General features: G+C 38.3%; 1 protein-coding gene across 2 annotated transcripts in view; it reads right to left on the bottom strand.

The window, feature by feature from the left end:
* Positions 1-19,355, bottom strand: part of MBNL3 (muscleblind like splicing regulator 3) — a 66,614-nt gene that overhangs the window by 8,264 nt on the left and 38,995 nt on the right. Inside the window, exons 2-5 of one of the 2 annotated variants that reach the window (XM_055121642.1) lie at positions 18,414-18,578; positions 6,693-6,884; positions 5,232-5,465; positions 284-341 (exon numbers count right to left, since the gene is read on the bottom strand). In XM_055121642.1, coding sequence (XP_054977617.1) covers positions 284-341; positions 5,232-5,465; positions 6,693-6,884; positions 18,414-18,578 — 649 coding nt within the window. Of the gene's footprint in view, positions 1-283; positions 447-5,231; positions 5,466-6,692; positions 6,885-18,413; positions 18,579-19,355 lie in introns of both variants that reach the window. The other variant, XM_055121641.1, reaches the window with a different exon arrangement.

Raw genomic sequence — 19,355 nt, 5'->3', positions numbered from 1 at the left:
CTTTGGTGGTGGTTGTGGTGACCATTTACATAGAGAGGTTTGAAGCTAAACCCTTGATATGCCATAATATTGTAAATTAGTAATAAGACAATGAAAAAGTAAAAATTTTCACAAAAGAAACCCAGTTTGCTCTAAATGTTAGCAGATTAGGCATTCCTAATTGCCTTCCTGCTAATCAAAGTTCCCATGGGCATTCCTTACGTGAAAGCTCTCTGGAAGTCAGTGGGCACTGTATATATTCACAAAATCATTAAACTCACAATTTTCCAAGCCTAGTTCTTACCTGCAGGGATAAATGCCGGTGGTGGCGGTGGCGGCGGGAGCTGCAGGTTGGTCATAGCCTGTTGGCAGTGGAAAACACTGGAATTAAAGACTGGAGTGGCACCATTGGCCTTGTCAAGTGTTGATCTCTTTGGTATCAGCTGAATGGCACCAGGTGGTAGGGCCTATGAGAGGACGGATTACTAAATAGTAGCAGAGAAAGTGAGAAACTGTATTCAAGACAAACAAGTACCAGTTAGATGAGGCATAGCCTGGGAACTTTGGCAAAGGTGACCATTATCCAAGACATTCAACAAGTCAGGCAACCAACTGCACCGATGAAGCAATTTTTAGTCTCAAACGGAAAATTAACATACAAGGGATGGTGGACATTTCAAGGGCAATCATTTAGGTAAATAAAAATGATCCCTCATGACTTGAGAAGACCGTTGACAGAAAATATTTACAGCAAACAATTTTGTAAAATTGACATTTTAGAAACACTAATCTATTCAACTATTAAAATAATACTCGTCGAAGCAATAGATACAGCAGAAGAGAAATTTCTGCCAGTTAAAATTCTGATATGGACTGAGGATATCAACAATATGTTGGTGATAAAACATCCAGTAGTTCCATAAAACATAATACAATTCATATAAAGAACTTCATATGAAGAACTTCATATGTTCAAATAGTCTTTGTTTCCCAACTAGACTAAATAAAGTACAAATGAATTATTTGTCTCCACACTTCATACTTACCATAGATAGCAAAATGTATGCAATTCTTAAAGAGGCTTAAGGTGCATTTCAGCACGTACCCCTTGCATTAAGTCTGTCTATGGTTTAATTAAAAAAGGAATCAGCATTTTAAAATATTCCCTTCAGGAGTATAATACCTTCAAAATTTAGCTGTGCTTATAATACTCAAACTTGCCCAGGGATCAGATTCATTGACATTACTTTACATTTCAGTCAAATTTCTCTATATTGTACGTAAGTGAAAATAACATAAAATTTTTTAGTTTGACTTATAGATTGTGGGCTGAAGTGATAGCACAGCAGATAGGGTGTTTGCCTTGCACGTGTCCGACCCGGGTTCGATTCCTCCATCCCTCTTAGAGAGCCCGGCAAGCTACTGAGAATATCCCGCCCACATGGCAGAGCCTGGCAAGCTACCCATGGCATATTCGATATGCCAAAAACAGTAACAGTAAGTCTCACCATGGAGACGTTATTGGTGCCCGCTCGAGCAAACTGATGAGGAAAGGGATGACAGTGCTACAGTGCTTTCTTCCTTCAGCAAACTGTACACTACTGTATAACATGCCCCAGCAATAACAATTAGGCATGCTCTAAGTTCTTAAGGAGACAGGAACACTTGTGCTGAGTGACTAGCCTTCCAAGCCCAAAAAGGGGTATGCCCTGACCTTATTCCTATAGCTAATGAAGGCCTAAAGTATCATTCACTGTTTTCTTTGGGTAACCAACTACCAACTCTTCAAAGACTTTGATTAAACACATATAAGCCTTCAACAAAATCAAGTTGAGCCACTTCCACATGGCCAAAAATAGGGTAAACTTCTCCTTAACAAAGCATTTCAACTGAATCCTTCAAATTTTTGTTTTAAAATTCCTTAAACTTCTTCACAAAGTCCTAGTTGTTTAATCTTACCTCAAGCAAATTACTATGCATCAATTTGACCTTCCCACTAAGAGTCTGCTTTGATTGGCTACTTAGAAATTTGACACCAACATTCACAAGTGTGAAGGCCTATTACACATATTGCTTAATTATGGATGTGAAAATATGGAGATGACTGAACAAAAAGCATTTTACCAAACACACCCAACAGATCAGAAATGGGAACATACATATGTAAGTCCCATGCCTGCATATGGAAGAGGTCCATAAAGACACAAGCAAGCCATTCCTTGTAAATCACAGAATCACAGAATATGTGAACCTTTATTATTTTTGGCTTTGAGGGTTACATCTGGTGGTGCTCGGGGCTTACTACTGGGTCTCTGCTCAGTGATTACTCCTGGCAATGCTCAAAGGAACATATGTGCAGAGGATCGAGCCTGGGCTCGGTCACGTGCCATGGAAGTGCCCAATCTGTTTTACTACAGCTCTGGCCCAAGGAACCTTTATTGTAGGAGCCAGTTGTATTCCTCTCCTTTATAATGGTTCACGATGTTTCTGAACTCTCCACCACACACCAAAAGAGAAATTCCCAAAACTGGAGACTTACATTCTGCTTTGAAGATTCTGATTTTTTTAATTTTTTATTTTATTGAATCAATGTGAGATAGTTACAAGCTTTCATGTTTGGGTTACAATCTCACAGTGATCAAACACCTATCTCTCCACCAGGGCACATTCCCCACCACCAGTATCCCCGGTATAACCCCCCTTTCTCACCCTCCACCTCCCTCCTTGGCAGAAAATATTCCCCATACTCTGTCTACTTTTGGGCATTATGGCTTGCAACACAGACACTGAGAGGTCATCATGTTTGGTCCATTATCTACTTTCGGCATGCATCTCCCATCCCAACTGGTTCCTCTAGCTATCATTTTCTTAGTGATCCCTTCTCTATTCCATCTGCCTTTTCCCCTTCATCCATGAAGCAGTCTTCCAGCTATGGGTCAATCCCCCTGGCCCTTGTATCTACTGTCCTTGGGCGTCAGCCTCATGTGATGTTATTTTATACTCCACAAATGTGTGCAGTCCTTCTATGTCTGTCCCTCTCTTTCTGACTCATTTCAATTAGCATGATACTCTCCATGTTTATCCATTTATAAGCAAATTTCATGACTACATCTCTCCTAACAACTACATAGTATTCCACTGTAAAAGCTGCGTAGTATTCCATTGTGTAGATATATCAAAGTTTCTTTAACCAGTCATCTGTTTTAGGGCACTCGGGTTGTTTCCAGATTTTGGCTATTGTGAACATTCTTATTTTTTATAATCTAAAATTCCCTCATTCAAAATATCTGAGACAAAAAAATTTGATGACGTCTTTTAGAATATATGTTAAAAGAGTATGCTACATAAGTGAAGGAGAAAATCAGTTTGGATTTATTATATTTTTTTAATTTGGTGCTAAACCTTTTTTGTTTGTTTTTTTTGGGGGGGTTGCAGGGCATCACACCTAATGTTCTCAGGGCTTACTTTTGGATCTGCACTCAGGGATCACTCCTGGCAGTGCTCAGGGGACCATAAAGGTGCTGGAGATGGCTGTGCCCTACCCACTGTGCTATCTCTCTAGCCTAGGGCTCAAGTATTTTATCAAATAATGGCTTTTGTTCTGAGAAAAAAAGAATCTTGAAAAAGCAGGATAAAACTGGTACTGGGTCCTTTCATCTGTGAGTAAAACTTGGGACAATGTGAAATAATTTGTCTCAAAAAAAACCCGTGAAGACTATATTCATATGGAATAGGGATTTCTTACTTTTTAAAATAAAATAATTGTTACAGGGGCAGAGAGGCCCATTTCAACTAACAAATGAAGAAAATCTTGATGAGCAGAGACATAAATATGTCTCTAGCAAGAAACAGGGAGAGATCTCATGGGCTTTAGTCATCTAGGTGACTTCCCCCCACCCCGCCCCCATTATGAGGTTTTCTTGGGGCTTTGTTCCTTATTGGGGGTTTTATAACTCTATTACAAAAGGAGCGGCACCAAAGAAAAAAGAATCAGCAAGCAGATTGCAAAAAATAACTGACATTCAGGACAAAATCAAGAAGCCAAAATTCCTGGTTTTCCACCTATTAGCAGTAGCACAGTGGGTAGGGTGTTTGCCTTGCATGCGGCCGACCTGGGTTTGATTCCTCCGTCCCTCTCAGAGAGCCCAGCAAGGTACTGAGAGTACCTCGCCCGCATGGCAGAGCCTGGCAAACTACCCATGGTGAATTCAATATGCCAAAAACAGTAACAACAAGTCTCACAATGGAGATGTTATTGGTGCCCGATCGAGCAAATCGATGAGCAACGGGATGACAGTGATACAGTGATACACTGTGGTTCTACAGAGATTATTTTTATGTCTCCCACGGTTTGATTTCAAGATGAACTGACTTTTCCCCAAGTTTGACTTGCAAGGTCAACTCGACAGCCTCTTCTCACAATCACATAGAAAACACCCTCATCCTAGGGCCAGAGCGATAGCACAGCGGGTAGGGCGTTTGTCTTGCACATGGCCAACTGAGTTCAATCCCTGGCAACCCATATGGTCCCCCAGGCGCCGCCAGGAGTAATTCCTGAGTTCACAGCCAGGAGTAACCCCTGAGCATCACTGGGTGTGACCCAAAAAAGCAATAAAAAGAAAAAAAAGAAAATACCCTCACCTTGACCCCATTCCCACCTCTGCTGGCTACTGTTACTGCATTTGTTCTTGAAACCACTCCACCAGGGGAAAGAGACAAGGAGAGTCAGAGTGAGAAAGAAAGAGAAAGAGAGAGAGAGACTGTGAGAGACTTACAGTTTCAGAAATTAGAGGCAATTTGATGTTCTATCTTCCAAATTTTCTGTTGTGAATAGGAGCTCATTAGTAAAATGTTCATAAAGTTGTTGTCTCAAAGAGCAGAGAGGCAACTTTTTGCCTTTTTTAGGATATTAAGGTGAGTTAGGCTATAAAAGCCACTCAGAAGTACCTTGCTGCTTCAATTATAAAATACTTTCTCTAAAAGAAGACAAGCACAGTTGATTAAAGTCATCAATAGATCTTTTAAAATAAATCTCTTTGAAAATAGCAGTGAATGAAGTAAAATAAATAGTTTCCCTATTCTCTGGATTTTTCATAAAGAGCTTCTCTTCTCTGGATTTTAATCTTGAACGTACATAGGAAGGTTCACTTAGGAACATTTAAGGTTATGGGTATAGGATATCAGACAAATTGAAGAACATGCTAATCATGTGATCCCAAACAGAAGGTCTGCAAATCCCCGTCTGCTCTTACCATTCCAGCAGCAGCGTGGTTCATCTGATGATGGGCTGCCTTGAGTTTGGCTTGCAGATGAGCAGGAGGATGAAAGTACTTGCATTTCTCCCGGGAGCATCGGCCTTTGATGTAATCCATGCAGATTGTCACAGTATTATCGTTTATATCAATCATGGACGCATCTCTGGGGTGAGCATAGCGGCAATCGTTCTCACCACGGGTACAATTTCCACGCTGAAATTCTCGGCAAACCTTACAGGAAGAAATGAAAAGCACCGCAATGATGATTGGAAAGTGATCATCCTTGATTAATTTTGCAGTGAATGTAGAAGCACATAGACCCGTTATTTTGCCATTGATTTGGGAAAAATCTGAAAAGCTGACTGACGATAATGTAAACTTGGGTGAACTGAAATGTAAACAGAGACTATGTTTATATTCCTAGAAAAATAAAATTCCATTCCCTCCAAACGAAAGTCTGTTCATTTTACTCACTTTCCTAAAGTAAACTTACTTTATATTGAAGTAAAAGTCCTTAGAAGTATCATTGTAAAGCAGTTTTGAATCTTCCAACTTAATACACAACCTAAAGCATAATTAATTAAGTTTGTAAGAATCGTTTATTTTATGATGGTCCAAGATGAGTCATTATCACATAGCAATGTAGCCATCCACAGCCAGTTGATGGACCATAACTGAGTTTCATAATTACATTACAGTATATTACTACACATTTAAGGAGCTGCCAATAGAACCTGATTTTATAAGAAATGTTCTATTTGTTTATTTCCATTTATAAAGAGCGGCACTTAAGGGAAGTCTAGAGAGCTTCCGTAAATAAAAAAAATTGCTGAAATTTCTTTTAGATGTTTCTTTTCTTAGGCACCAAGAGATATTATTATGAAGCACATCTTAAAATTGAAGAAAGGTTACAGCATCATGTGATTCATTTACATTCTCTAGTCTTAGGAAATAATTCATCTCCGTTTTTTCAGTGTGATTATTTGAGCAAGCATAGATTCATTAACAGAGTAACCCCAGTCTGCAAAGCTGGAGCGTGGATAAAAGGAGTGCTCTCACAATTGCCTGTGTTTCAGCAAAGGAGCTGCATAGTCAGTATCTGAGAGTGCCAAGAGTTTCTTCAACTTTCTCTACAACAGAAACAATGCACCTCATGGCAGGTTATCACTGCTGTAGCAACATCATTAACATTTTCTCAAGGTTATATAATCCTTAAGCTAAAAAAGCTAGGACAGTATATGGCTCTGAGGAGGCTGCTCTGGGTTTGAGTTTCAAATGCAAATATTCTTTTATTTATCAAGTCCTCGCACATGTAGCATTTATTAATGATCTTTTTGCACATGAAATTAATATCTACCTTGCACTTATTTCCATAATTTTATCACTAAAGCCTTAAGTCATTTTGCTCAATTTCTTAAAGTAAATTTACTAAACATTTCTACATTTCTACATAACTACCTCCAGTTTGTCCGAACGCATTGGTTTTATGCCAGCTGCTCCTGCCACAGGGATAGGCGCATTGCCAGGGAACAGAACAGGTGTATTCGGTAGGAGTTCAGCAGGAACCAGGCCCATCCCAGGATGAGGCACATAAGTACCGAAAGCCACGGCAGGATTCACTGCAAGTGATGGAGCCACTGGAAAAGTAGTCTGTTGTGTTCAAAAGAGGGGGGGGAAAGAGGGTTAGAAGTAAGCAGAGTCTTCCTTTTTGACACAAGAAGGCTTAAGAAAGCCTAAGCCATATTAACTTGAAGATTGTTTGTTTATTTATTTATTTGTTTGTTTATTTATTTTTAATAGTGAATCACCGTGAGGTAGAGTTACAGACTTACAAACTTTCGTGTTGGCGTTTGAGTCATACAATGATCGAGTACTCACCCCTCCACCAGTGCTCATTCTCCACCAACAATGATCCCAGTATCCTTCCCACCCACCCACCTCCAATCTTCCCCACCCCACCTCTGTGGCAGGGCATTCCCTTTTGTTCTCTCTCTCCTTTTGGGTGTTGTGGTTTGCAATAGAGGCAATGAGTGGCCATTGTGTTCCACCTATAGTTTACATTTGCACACATTTCCCAACTCGAGCGGGTTCTCCAAACACCTTTACTTGGTGTTCCCTTCTTTTTCTGAGCTGTCTTTGCCCCCAGCATGTGAGGCTGGCTTCCAAGTCATGGGGCAAACCTCCCGGTCCTTATTTCTACTATTCTTGGATGTTAGTCTCCTATTCTGTTACTTTATATTCCACAGATGAGTGCAATCTTTCTATGTTTGTTCCTTTCATTCTGACTCATTTCACTTAACATGATACTTTCCATGCTGATACACTTATATGCAAATTTCATGACTTCATCTTTTCTAACACCTGCATAGTATTCCCTTGTGTAGATGAACCAAAGTTTCTTTAACCAGTCATCTGTTCTTGGGCACTTGGGTTTTTTCCAGATTTTGGCTACTGTAAACAGTGCAGCAATGAACATACAAGTGGAGATAAGATTTGTAGATTTTTTTTCAGTTCCTTTTTTCAAATGGACACTTCTTTTTTTCTCACCACCTCAGCCCCAGGGCAACTGCTCTGTTCCATGAAATTTGAAAACTCAAGGTTTAACTTTCACTAACAGTCACCTGTTAAGTCAAGTAGCACACAAGAACCCATGTTCAGTTTTAGTAAACAATTTTAATCCTCCCTCTACCTATACTGGAGCCCATGATATGAACTGATCTGTGAGGCAATCTATATTATTATTTTTGTTTGTTTTTAGGCCACAAGGCTTACTACTGGCTCTCTGGTCAGAAATCACTCCTGACTGGGCTCTGGGTGTGGTGCTGGGGATTGAACCCAGGCTGGCCACGTGTAAGGCAAACACTATACCTGTTTTACTGTTGCTTTGGCCCAAAGATAATCTTTATTTAAAAAGAAACATATTTTCACAGATTGAACCTGATTTCTCTTTATTGCCGGGAATGACACAACATCCAGAGGCTATAAGACCAAGCTCCCAGAAGAGAGCAACACAGTCTCTTGCCCGCCCCCGCCCCCCCGTGCCTGGCTGTCTTCACTGGGGCCCCTCAGAGGGGATGGATTGCCTTTCCCTCCCTGCCCCAAGCAGAGCCTTGACAGTTGAAGACCTCCAGAACCCACAGCCATGCTCAAGGTCACTCTCCAGATGTTTGAATGAGCCTTACGCATGAAGAGACCAGCAAAGGAACCCAGGTGTGTGGGACCCAGGGCTGAGATCTCCAAGCCTGCTCGGATTGGGACTGGGCCTTCTCCACCCAGACCCCTCATTTTTCAGTAGCTTGGCAGCCATACCCACAAACTGCCCCCAGTTCCGTGAAACGGCCACCAATGGCCAACATCCAGAGGCTGTTAAGACCAAGCTCAAAGCGGCCACGTGACATCTAATAGCCTTGTTCTCCCTCTTGGAGAACCTGACAAATCTAATAGTCTATTGCCCGCATGGGAGAGCCTTGCAAGCTCCCCATGGTGTACTCATATCCCAAATACAGTAAAATATATATACATACCTCTCGGAGAACCCGGCAAACTACTAAGAGTATCCCGCCTGCATGGCAGAGCTTTGCAAGCTACCCATGGCATATTCGAAATGCCAAAAACAGTAACAATAGGTCTCATTCCCCTGATCCTAAAACAGCCTCCAGTCATTGGGAAAGATGAGTAAGGAGAGGCTGCTAAAACCTCAGGGCTGAGTGTAATAGAGATGTTACTGGTGCCTGCTCGAGTAAATCAACGAACAATGGGATGACAGTGATACAGTGACAGTGACACTTAACTATGTTTCAGCTATTCATTCTTAATAACTCCCTCTGCAATGCTGAAAATACTTGAAAACATGGAGAAGCTTTTATTTCTAGAACTATTCTTTCTCCAAATATTAAAAATCTATTTAAAAAGAGACAACTTGAATGGAATGATTTGTACCACAGGTAGTGTGCTTGCCCTGCAGATCCAATTTATATTGAATTCCTAGTATTGCATACATTTGATTCACCAGGCCCGCCAAGAGAGATCCCTGAGCATAGAGCTAGGATTAAACCCTGAGAACTGCTGGGCGTGAAAACCACCCCCCCCAAAAAAAAACCCAAAATGATAGAGATAACTGATTTTACAAATAAAGGATCACCTCAACTTCTTTACCCTCAGTGTCAGTATATAACAGTAATTAGCAACTAGAGCAAAAATTCTCATGAGTTCCCAGTAACTTACAGAATACCTAGAAATTATCAAGGACTTTAGGAAAATACCTCCCTAAAATGAATAAAATGCCTCATCTTTTTAATCCTGATGTCACTGAGAATCAGATGAATGCTATAGACACTTTCCGTGGAAAAACTCCTGTAGGCACAAAAATACAGCGAGTGATCTCAGAAACTCATCCCGGTGTACGGTCATGAACTGAACTACTTGCCATTTCAGAACCTGTATTCTCTAGTAAGAATCAGAACTAAAATTTGGCCAACGTTTTTTTTTTTGAGCTAAAATCTTGGAGCTAAAATCTGACCCCCACCCCTGTTTTTGTAGGATCAGAATGTGAAGAATGTTTTTTACATATTTCAAATGGTGAGGGTAAAGTGAAAATATGAAAACTATTTCATAACATATGAGAAATGTATGAAATCCACATACTAGTGTCCATAAACAAATTCTGCTCTACTTACCAGTAGAGTTGTATTTCAAGCAGTTTTGGATATCTGTTTTCTCTTGTGCTATAAAATTACCTGCCTTATATTCTCTTTGTATGTGGGTGGAGTAAGGGGATATGGTGCATACCCAGAGGTGCTTAGGGTTTACTTTCAGCTCTGTGCTTGGAGACTATGTGCAGTGACAAGGATCAAACTGGGGTCAACCATGTGCACCTAAGCACCTAACCCCTTGTACTACTTCTTCAGTCAATCCCCTATGTTCTCAACAGTGTGCTTGTTGTCCTTCAAAGTCTAAAACATTACCATTCAGTCACTTGCAAAAATGTCACAAAACCAAATTTTATAGGTTTAAAAAAAGTACTCCACCAATTTCGGTAGTAAAGTGTCAATTACATGTAAAGTCTACTGATCTGAATCTAATATTGTCGCAAGATGTCACAAGTAGAAAAAGTTTGACTTTAGAAACCAACATGAATACGTTCACTAATATGTTATTTTCAACAATTACTAAACTGAGGATCCTAAACTGTTTTTAGAATAATGATTAAGTGTCTAAAAATGAAGAACAAGTAATTAGAATTTTGTAAGAGTATGATTTTCGGAGACACAATCTATTGGTAAAAGAATTCCAAAACAACTTTGAAAAATAATACAATTCAACTATAAACTGTCTCAATAAAAGTCTGAGTTATACATACATTTTAGAAATATTGACAAAGACTTATTATTTATAATAAGTTACTCCTAAAATTAGTATAAAGAAAATTAAAAGTATATCTCATGGTAAATCAACCAGTATGTCTTCCTAAATCTAGTTATAGCAATAATAATATCTAGTCAACTACAAGTATTGTTGGGAGAATGCAAAATATTTTAGATCACTTATACTAATTATAGCCTCAAATAAACATAATAATTGAAGCCTACATTTTCTTTTAGTTCTTATCTAGAGGTTGAAGACAAAATATTTTCTAAGATTGTTGATATTTTTTGACTTGATAATTTGTTGATTTGATTTTAATATCAGAAAAATAGTACTTTTAACTATAACTGACATTAATAATACCTACATTTTATCACTAATTTACTATTTATATATTACAGCATCAGTTTGATGCACTAAACTGTACACCATCACCGTGCATATATATTTTTGTCCAAAGCACACTGTAAATGTACCATTTTAGTTTCCATTAGGCTTTACTAACTGTTCATATGGAGAACAACTGAATAAACTTGGCTTCACAAGTTTTTTCTGTCCATCTCCGCAGTCTAAATTCAGTGAGTAACTGAAATGACCAAAAGACTGTTGAGACAAAGAGATGGTACCAGGGTTAAAGCACTAGCCTTGCTTGTACTGACCCAGGTTCTAATTTCCAGCTCCATATATGTGCTCCAAGTACCACCAGGGGTCACTACTGAGCAGAGCCAGGACTAGTTCCCTGAGCATGCCAGTTGTGGCCCCAAGCACCATCCCCCAACCCCCCAACCCCCCAACCCCGGCCAAGAAACCCCGAAAGGCACACTGTAGGAGATTCACATAACCTAGTTAACTGGTCCTCAGTAACTGAGAGTCAACTTTGCAATCAGATGCAAGCTAATAATGGTGTTTATGGATGAATTGTACTAGTTAATGAATAAATAATAATGGCCCACAAAAAAATTAATCAAGGGACTGGAGCAATAGCACCTTGGCTAGGGCATTTGCCTTGCACGCGGCAGGTCTGAGTTCGGTTCCCATTATTCCATATGGTCCCCTGAACACCGCCAGGAGTAATTCCTGAGTGCAGAGCCAGGAATAACCCCTGTGCATCGCCAGGTGTGACCCAAAAAGCAAAACTAAAAAAATTAGTTAATCAAGGGATAAGAGTGAATAGTTGCCTTCACCTAAGTCAGCTTTTCTGACAATACTAAACATAGGTATAAGAGAAAGCACTGTGAAGAGAAGGCAGTGAGGGAGGGGCTGAAGCAATAGCACAGTGGGTAGGGCATTTTCCTTGCACATGGCCGACCCGGGTTCAATTCCCGGCATCCCATATGGTCCCCTGAGCACCGCCAGGAGTAATTCCTGAGTGCAAAGACAGAAGTAACCCCTGTGCATCACCAGGCGTGACCCAAAAAGCAAAAAAAAAAAAAAAATAACAGTACAGGGGGTGGATCAATAGTAGAGCCGAAGGGCACTTGCCTTGCTACACAACCGAACCACAGCATGGTCCCATAAGGTCCCCCAAGCCCATTAAGAGTGATTCCTGAGGGGGCTAGAGCGATAGTACAGCGAGTAGGGTGTTTGTCTTGCACACGGCTGACCCGGGTTCTATTCCCAGCATCCCATATGGTCCCCCAGCACCACAGGAGGAATTCCTGAATGCATGAACCAGGAGTAACCCCTATGCATCGCCGGGTGTGACCCAAAAAGAAAAAAAGAAAGAAAGGAAAAAAAGTGATTCCTGAGTGCGGAGCCAGGAGTAACCCTTAAGTGCTGCCATGTGGACCAAAACTCAAAAAACAAACAAACAAAATCACAGTCCAAAAGAGACACTCAAATGTCATGGCAGAGGTTGAATAAATTCATCAGTCTTAACTCTGATGAATTTATTCAGCCTCATATATATATACGTGTGTGTGGGTAAAATGTTTAAATTTCAGTGGATTAATCACTTCTATTAACATAGAAGGTAGCGGTAAGAATTATAGCAGAATGCTTTAGCTATATTGCAGCCCAAATTACTACTTTTAATTCCAAAATGTGTGGTTCTAAGGGAGTCGTGAATTGTGAATATGGCTGGTATTAACAGAATGGTTTAAGAGATAATAAAACTAGATGAAAAAGGGGTGAGGGAGACTGAGACAGCACAGCTGGTAAGGCACTTGCCTCACACATGACTGACTAGGGTTTGATACCCAGCACCACATACGGTCTACTGAGCACTACCAGGAGTGATCCTGAGCACAGAGCCAGGAGTAATTCCTAAGCATCAATAGATGCGTCCCCCCCAAAAAAAACAAAATGTAGGTGGGGGAGGTATAAAATAAAAGAAATATGGCTTGATGGGGCACTTTGAGATTAATATCAGGTATGGGGGAGCCACGGTGATTTTATACTAGGTCTCCTACAGTTCTCTTAGCTGACAAATGACTGAACTCTTGATTTAAGTAAGAGGGTGTTTTTTCATTGTCACCCACTGGACTTGTTTATTTATGTGGTCGTTTGCTTTGTTTTACCTCCATTAGGGAAAAACATTTCATAGAGCCATCTAAACTTCCGGCCTGCAATTCATCATCAAAAGCAAGTGATTTTGAGGTATCTGTCACTTAAACTGTGACCAAGAACAGAAAAGTAAACAGGTCCACATGGTCTCATTAGCAGCAGGTCTAACCTACTGAACTAACCAGTCTCAGAGGAGAAGCACACAAAATGGGCTGAATGGAGATTATGTTTAATTTATCCCATGGGATTTAATGAGAGGATAAAGCGAGAATGTTAAAATGCATTACTCTCAAGGAAGCTGGGCACTGTAAAATAACTCCCCAAATGTCCTCTGGCTTCCAAATGTCTCATTTTCATTTCATTCGACTTTTGAAGAAGGAAGATTTCACATTTTATAGTAACAAATTTGGAGCAAAACATCTAAACTGTTTCTGGTATAACTTAATTTTGTTTCCGTGTACAGCTTCTGGAAAGTAACTGAGAAACTACTTTAGACTGACTAGTCCCATGAAGAACAAAACCTGTAAGACCTGAAGTTGCATGGAAAGGGGGAACTTCATAATAACAAAGGACACAAAAATTTCTTCATAAATGTTATCAGCCAAATGTTACCAATGTTAGACACATTTTGGTACAGCTCCTCCCAAGATCTTGACCCATGGCCTCCTGTAAATGAGGGCCACAAATCTCCTTGAACCTCATGGCACAACATCCTTCTGGGAACAATGTGTTGAAAACATAAGCAATGTTAGATTGCAGTTGCTATATCAAATAATAAAATCTTATTTCACTTTTTAGAAAATATAGTAAAATCCAGATAACATTTTGGGCTCATAGCAAGCCAGGCATTCACTCTTCACATACTCCTCTGAAGTGATTTGGTTAACCTCAGTCAATGTGGAACTCTATGTGATAATGACAGTCATAATTATATTAAGAGCATATTAACCTTACAATTACATAATGCCTGTCATCTACTGACTTGAACCGCCTTGCAAAAGTCACTTTACAAAACATTAAATGTCATCACATTGAGATGAGAAAGCTAAATGTCATCATTTATTATTCCAGGAAAAATCCAAACTGACTGCAGTATCTTTATTAAAATACTCTGTCATTTCTATACTGACCAGGATACTAGCAGTCTATGATACAGACATAGTTCCCGTTTCCATTAAATCTATGGACAGTATTGCCCACTTTTATCAGGATCTTTTAAAAATAAAAGCTATGAAAATTTGGGATAGCATAAATACCTCACTCAAAGTTAAGGAGAACTAGAAAAACTATAGCTCTGGGGTGAATATGCCAAATGCATAAAATTTTTGGTAAAGGAAAGATGGCTTCCTTTTGTCTTTATCGCCAACATATTTTAACTTAAGATTTTCCAAAATTAAGCCCGCACAGCAGAGCCTGGCAAGCTACCCAGGGCATATATTCAATATGCCAAAAACAGTTAACATGTCTCACAATGGAGATGTTACTGGTGCCCACTTGAGCAAATTGATGAGCAAAGGGATAACAGTGACAGTGACAGTGAAGAAGTAAATAAATATTCTGCAATTTTATGTATATTCATTCTAAATTGTAGTAGCGGATAAGTCTTACAGAGCTATACAATACCTTATAGTCATACTTAATTAAAAAAATAATATGTTAAAACCTCGGAATCTAAAAACAATGATATTCAAAAAAATACAATTTATTAATTAGAATATCTCCTTTTATCCTATCTACTAGAATATCCCCTTTTGGATCTCAAGTGTTATGTCACCTTATTTTTTATTACATTAGTGCCAGGGAAATACATACGTTAGTTTATATAAATGCATTAGGTAAAAAGAATAATAAAGATGATGTAAAAAGCTGAGAATGATCTACAATCAGATGATTCTAACAGAGATAAAGGAAAAGCCTGTAGTAGAATCCTTATGTGTAATATTTATGGTTTACAACACCACAATTTGGCCAGATGAATGAAAACTATGAAAACATATAATAGACCAAAGGATATGGTACATTTCAACGGCTAATCCAGATGTGATAAGCCAATAACATTTTGTAAGTAAATCATCAGACAAATCAACCCATAAGTAAGTAAATCAACCCATAAGTAAATCATCAGACAAACACATTTAACTAGGTCAACTTCACATATATGTAAAGAACCACCATATTGAAAGAGAGAAACTAATACTATTTACCAGATAGGAATAATTCTAAATTGTGAAAAATGTCAAAATAATATACTCACTTTGCACAAAAATAATACACCCAGCAGTGAGAATCCTTCCTCCCCATAATGAAAATTTCTAGCTATTAAAATTGAAATTGTAAAACATTGCATTATAAGAATAAATCCAATGTGACTGCTTCCTAAAATTTTTCAACAGTACACATGCTTTGTCTCCTGATTATGTCAAGGGGAGTTCTGTAGCTCATGAATTTCTTTTTTCTGTAAACATCATAAACTATCGCTCTTAAACTGCATTGACTAAGGAGTCACACCCTTAGTCTCATTTGCTAAACTTCCTCAATAAAGCTAACAAAAGCTTTCAGAGATGGAATTTTATGCTAGCAAATGTTAATTGAAACCTATTAAATACAGTGAACATATCTGCCTGCTACACCAAGCATTCCATCCAAATTGACTAGGTACAGTTTTTTTTTATTCATTGTTCAATCACAATGAACAGAATCTTTCCAGCTATCATGCCATTAGGCTAGCGTTCCCTTTTTATGGGGGCTTATAATAAGCAAACTATGTTCAATTTTCCAAAAGCAGATGTGCTCTTCTGGTATCCTAGAAACAGACCCCAATATGCTCTATGCAAAGACTGAAGTTCAAGCCAGTAATATCAAATGGGTATTAATATGCAACTATATAAATGACAGGATTAGAAATTTAAACAAATACTTGAGTATTTTAGAGGTAAGAACTACAGATTATGAAGATGAGGGCTGGAGGTGCTAAAGGGGTAGAAAGTTGTTCCTGAGAGTAGTTACCAGAGAAATGAAATAAAATAATGTTACTTCTGTTATAACATCAGGAATCAAAAGAACATTTCTTCTTAATCAGAATGGTAAAATTTAAAATTGTTTATACATGCTCAATTTCAACATACTTACAAAGTAGCTTCCTAGACCACAAAAGAGGATCCTATAAACCATTTCAGAATTGGTTTTATGCTCATAATAACTGCAGAGATCAATCTTTTATCAATTTATCCCATCAAAACAGCTATTGTTAAATAATCTACAAGGTAGGAAAGCAATTTCCAATTGATCCCTGGGGTCCTCTAAGTCTTATATCTTGTAATATGCTAGAAAATAAATTTTACTCCTGTGAATCACATCATATTATCCAGTTTAAAAACTCAAATTACTGTCATTGGCAGAAAAAAAGGGAAACATATTCAATTCTAGAGAAGCACAGAGAATTCAGTTGGAAAGCAAGAGAGATCAGAAAACTCAATGAACCTCTAAAAGTCACTTCCTGTTTTCATCAGTGTGAGTCTTCATGATCATATTATTTCTGTGGTAATATCAGGATACATTCTGGGGGTTGGTATTGGGAATGGAGAGACTCTATTAGAGACTGAATAGAAGATGAATGATAGCTCTTTATCCGTACATTACCCCAGACTTTGCTCTCTGATTCCCTGAAACAGGTTATTTGATTGGTGCCCTGATGCTATACCTTGATAGATAAAAATATACATGCTCTACCTCTGTAGGAAATGCTTGGCTAAGGTGTGTGATTAAAACTTATCCTATTCCTTGCCCCCTCTGAAACTGGGATATTCCATGAAAAGATTGAGTACAACAGTGTGTAAAAAGCTCCCTTGCTTTTTCCTCATCTTCTAGTCACATTTTCTGAACTCACCAAGCACATTTTTTTCTGTTGCTCTTTTAATATTAATCCTCAATATCTGAGAGACTTTCTCATCCTTACCCCTGTAGAAGTATGAAGGAATTTTAGTATGTAAAAATGAAGCAAAGAAAAGAACTTGAAGAATTCAACCATGTAAATTACACCTGAAGGTAAAACAGTAGCTCTGAAGGTGCCATTTCTTGGAACTGTTCTACCAACATAATCATCATAGAGTGCCAAGACAAATATTTTAATTAATAATATGGGACATATAGTCTGATTTTTTTCGCTTAAATTGGTCTAGACATTCTGGAACAAAAATATTATGACACAAAACTTCAGTGACTTCATATATGTTTTGCTGTATCAAAAAGAAAAAAACTAAAAACGACATTATAATGAAAAAGATTTTGCTGGGAGCAAACTGACATACTATCATGTTTTCATATTATCTTAATACTTGAGTCACTAACGTCAATTTTCTGTGTTTATTACACATTGATGAAAATGGGTAACAAAGTTAACAGAGCATTTTCAACACCTGGTGAGTATTCCTCAAGACTATCATTGTCAAGGGAAATAGGAAAGACTGGGAAATGGGCATAGACCAGAGAAGAAAGAGGAAACAGGGTTAAATAACTGCACCCTACAATTCTGGACTGAACACTGGACCTAAAGAGTATACTAATGAAGAATGATAGCTGGAATGAAACCACTAAGTTATTTAATCGTAATGTTCGAATAATTTTCAAAATTTACCATGAGATTAAGAGGATGTTAACAATGATGGAAATGTAGGATAACACAGGAACTATCTATAAAACTTTTATAAGCTTTATTTTTACCAAAAATTGTTTCAAAATAATAAGACGATTTAAAAATAACAGAGAAGAGGCCAGAGAGATGGTACAGGGGGTAAGTCTCTGTTTCCATTGCAGACAACTAAACCCATTTCAATCCCTGGCACCACAGAGGGACCCCTGAACACTGCCCAGAAGTGATCCCTGAGCAAAAATCCAGGACTAGCCCTTGAGCACTTCTGGGTGTGGTCCTAAAAGGAAAAAACAGGAAAAAAATTCCAGCAAAACTACCATCAAAGAACAAAAATAAATGGTTTAAATTAATATCTGAGAATTCAAAGGTTTACATGTAGTGGTAATGAAACCTCTTCCTTGTGTTAAGTGGATCTGTGCTTAAAGTTCTTTCCTTAACATCTTTGCTTAACTGAGTTCATGCTTAAATGCAAACCCAGGTTTTAAACCCAACATGCCCTCACTTGCCGAACAGCTTTGTGATATCAATTAGCATATTAGCTTGCATCCTAAATTCTTCTGTAACTCATTTCCTGAAAATCCTGCAAGGTTATTCCAGTGTAGATTATCCTATCATATCTTTTGAAAGACATGCAATTTTTGAAGGACACAGCTGGGACTTACAAATGATGACATCTGAGCATTCTGGAGCAGAAGCTGCATCTGCTGGGTGAACATGGCTGCGGCAGTCTTTTGTTGAATCAGATTGTTGCGTCCATTAATTTCCAGCTGAGTTTTTAAATGTGGAGGAGGGTGGAGGTACTTGCAGTTCTCTCTAGTACACCGACCCTAAAAGGAAGAATTAGACAAAAAGGTTTGCTCAAGTTTCCAAAAATCTGGTATGGCTATGAAAATCAAGGATTTCTATCAAACTCTCTGAGTATGCCAAGGATGTAACTAGAAGTTAATTTAATGAGTTAATTTATCAGGTATCCCTACCGACTGTTGGAGATTAATATTCCTTAGAATCATCTTCTAAATGAGGAAACAGACTTAGAGAAGCTCCATGGAGCTATAAGGTAACAAAACCAAATGAAAATTCAGTGGATTTGACTCCAGAACTCACTTTTCCTTAAGACATCTTTGTTATGTTCTATTCGACATGTACTATATAATTTTTAAAACAAATATTAAGAATTTATGGTATTATGAAATTGCATATTTCGATAAAAATTTCTCAGGATGAGATGTAAATCTGAGCATGTTAAGTAAGACTCAGGACTTGTATTTGATGGAAAGGAAGAAAACTGAGGGATTACATAATTACATAGAATTTACATAAAATACTTTGGAAAGTATTATGTATAAATATATTGTAGGTTTTAGATTTCATTATTCTGGACAATTTTGCTTCTAGACTTCTTTTTCTAGAATAAATTATGAGAGACATCCTAAGTCATCTGACATCGTTTTAGTTTAAGAATAAATCTTCATACCTGGCAGCTATGTGTTCCTTAGCTTCCAGAGGCAATTTCCAAAAAACCCTTGAATAACAGACCAAAGTAATTTTGGCATCTCGGCTATTTTAATGTTTTATTGATAGTTTAAGTACATGCAGACAAGATA

Source organism: Sorex araneus, chromosome X, assembly GCF_027595985.1.
Source record: "Sorex araneus isolate mSorAra2 chromosome X, mSorAra2.pri, whole genome shotgun sequence".
Lineage (NCBI taxonomy): Eukaryota > Metazoa > Chordata > Mammalia > Eulipotyphla > Soricidae > Sorex > Sorex araneus.
This window is presented reverse-complemented; position numbering and strand designations above follow the sequence as displayed.